We start from the raw sequence: 2,839 nt of genomic DNA, 5'->3' as shown, positions 1-2,839 counted from the left end.
AGTTGTGTGAGAGCAGGGCTTGTCAATCATTCCGGTCAATCCTGACCAAGATGATTTAACTCCAAGGTGGAGGAGAGGTCAAGGGGCATATTTATCAATGTACGAGCGGACATGATACGAAGTAGCGTATAATGTCCGCCGCACATCAATAAATGCAGACAGCATACGCTGTCAGCATTTATCATTGCACCAGCAGTTCTTGTGAACTGCTGGTGCAATGCCGCCCCCTGCAAATTCGCGGCCAATCGGCCGCTAACAGGGGGTGTCAATCAACCCAATCGTATTCGATCGGGTTGATTTCTGTCCTCCACCTCAGAGCAGGCGGAGAAGTTATGGAGCAGCTGTCTTTAGAAACAAGGGGCATAAATATGCCCTTAAGTAGCTACTTAACTAGCATTTCAGGCCCACTCGCACGAGTTTGCAATACTCGAGCCCCAAAGCTGCATCCGCTGTTTCATAAATGGGGCCCTTTGAGGCAATTTGTTAATTCAGAACAAAATCACATTTGTTTATAAGGAGAAAAAAACATATCGTGCATACATTTGACATATTTAATGGTATTGTTTAAATGTGCTCTTTTCACAATTAATTGCATTCAGAAGACCCACGCAAGTCAGTAACCTTGTATCTTTTTTTTTTAAGAAAGGATTTAATACTCTTCTGACATGCTTTATGACTAGATACACATTTTATTGAATCTTTTTAATATTTCATTTGAATAGTTCATAAAGACTCATTGTCCCCTTGTAGCTTAACAGATTGTGTCTGAAATTGTGGCATATAAGACAGGAAGGCTTTCTTAACCGAACTTCTGAGAGCATAATCATTTTCTATCAATTCTGAACATCTGTCTTTCATAAAATCAATCTCTTGATATAAAATATTATCCTGGAATGCATATGACACTAGAGGCTTGTCTGAGAAATAACTTGTATGTTCCCTTTCTTTCATTGAACCAAGTGCCATATAATAAAGATTTCTCTCTAGGTTATCCTCATCTAGAAAATTGCCATCATGGTCACATGGTTCTGAAAAGCCCTCGGAAGACGCAATAGAACGTGATGATGTTTTGTTTGGTTCTCTGGGTTGTAAACCGGCTGCTATAAGAAATGCCTTTTTTTCCTCTTCCCTATTCCCAATGACTATAGCATTATTACCTAAAAAACATCCATCGAATGAGCTGGTGCTGGTCTTTCTTTCGTTACTGTATTGTGTGTCTTGTTGAGAGTTGGTGACTATTGTTGCATATTTAACACTTGATTGGCTCGCGCTCCCTTTGTAAATGGTTTCTTCAGGATCATCCCCATAATCAAACTGACTAGTTGCACATGCAGAGTCATAGTCAGGATCTTCAGCTTTGGTAAATAGACCGTTAACCTCTGACATGTCAGCTTTATCGTCACTTTGAAGCACGTTGTCAATACTCAAGTCTTGAAAATCAGATTCTGGTTCCATGAGAAATGGGGGATTCATCGTCAGATGTCTATGATGTTTTATGAATAGGTTTTCCAAGGTGTCTGGCTGGACAAGAAAAATGAAGGAATTAGTCATTCAAGTGAACAAAATGCAATGGGGTTATCCGAGTATCCAGCTTAAAGGGAGAGTCTACTCCAAAATGTTTATTGTTTAAAAAGATAATCCCTATATTACCCATTCCTCAGTTTTGCATAACCAACACAGTTATAATAATACACTTTTTACTTTCTATCTTAGCCTCTGCAGACTGCCCCCTTATTTCAGTTCTTTTGACAGACTTGAATTTTAACCAATCAGTGCAGACTCTTAAATAGCACTATCACCTAGATTACGAGTTTTGTGCTATACCGGTGCGTAAATAACGTATTAAAATGAGCGGTATCACACTTTCCATAGCTCTGCCATTACGAGTTACTGAAAAACCTCCTTGTGCTGTGCGTTATGGTGCGTTATGCCAATACGATGAGAGCTACTGAAATCCTATTGGCTGATTTGAACAGTAGATATTCTGGGGTTAGTGTTTTTGTTTTATTTTTTCATTTTTTGGGGTGGTTTTTTTTTAAGATTAGGGCTTTGGGCAGTAAAAGAGCTGAATGCTCTTTTAAGGGCAGTAAAAATGCTGAATGCCCTTTTAAGGGCAATGCCCATACAAATGCCCCTTTAGGAGCAATGGGTAGGTTAGGATTTTTTTAGACTTAGGTTTTTATTTGGGGGGGGGGTTGGTTGGGTGGGGGTTTTACTGTTGGGGGGACTTTGTGATTGTTTGTAGGTAAAAGAGCTGTTTAAATTTAGGTCAATGTCCTACAAAAAATGCCCTTTTAAGGGCTATTGGTAGTCTATTGTTAGGTTAGGGGGTGTATTTTTATTTTTATAGGGCTATTAGAATAGGTGTAATTGTTTTATTTTTGATAATTTTGTTTATTATTTTTTGTATTTTTAGTGTTTATTATTTTTTGTAATGTTAGATTTTTAATCTTTTTAGTAGTATTAGGTTTATTTAAATTTGTAATTTAGGATTTTTATTTGGTAGTTTTTTTTATTTTATTAGAATAGTTATCTTAGGTTAATTTATAGTTTAAACTTAGTTTTTTTTTATTTCACAGGTAAGTTTTTATTTATTTTAAGATAGTTATATCTTCACTTTTAATTTAAAGTTAGGAGGTGTTAGGTTTAAGGGATAATAGTTTAATTTAGTGTTTTGCGATTTTGGGGTCCGGCAGTTTAGGGGTTAATAGGTTTAGTTTATTTGTTACAATGTGGGGGGCTGGCAGTTTAGGGGTTATTAAGTTTAGTTTATTAGTTGCGATGTGGGGGGCCTGTGGTTTAGGGGTTAATAGGTTTATATAGTGTTGGAGATGAGGGG

The 2,839-nt window shown here is 37.1% G+C and overlaps 1 protein-coding gene across 1 annotated transcript in view; it reads right to left on the bottom strand.

Moving 5' to 3' along the window:
• Window positions 1-537: 537 nt before the first annotated feature.
• Window positions 538-2,839, bottom strand: part of LEPR (leptin receptor) — a 484,020-nt gene continuing 481,718 nt past the window's right edge. Inside the window, exon 19 of the mRNA XM_053693687.1 lies at window positions 538-1,521. Coding sequence (XP_053549662.1) covers window positions 724-1,521 — 798 coding nt within the window. The 3' untranslated portion in view covers window positions 538-723. The remainder of the gene's footprint in view (window positions 1,522-2,839) is intronic.

Source organism: Bombina bombina, chromosome 10, assembly GCF_027579735.1.
Source record: "Bombina bombina isolate aBomBom1 chromosome 10, aBomBom1.pri, whole genome shotgun sequence".
NCBI classification, from domain to species: domain Eukaryota; kingdom Metazoa; phylum Chordata; class Amphibia; order Anura; family Bombinatoridae; genus Bombina; species Bombina bombina.
This window is presented reverse-complemented; position numbering and strand designations above follow the sequence as displayed.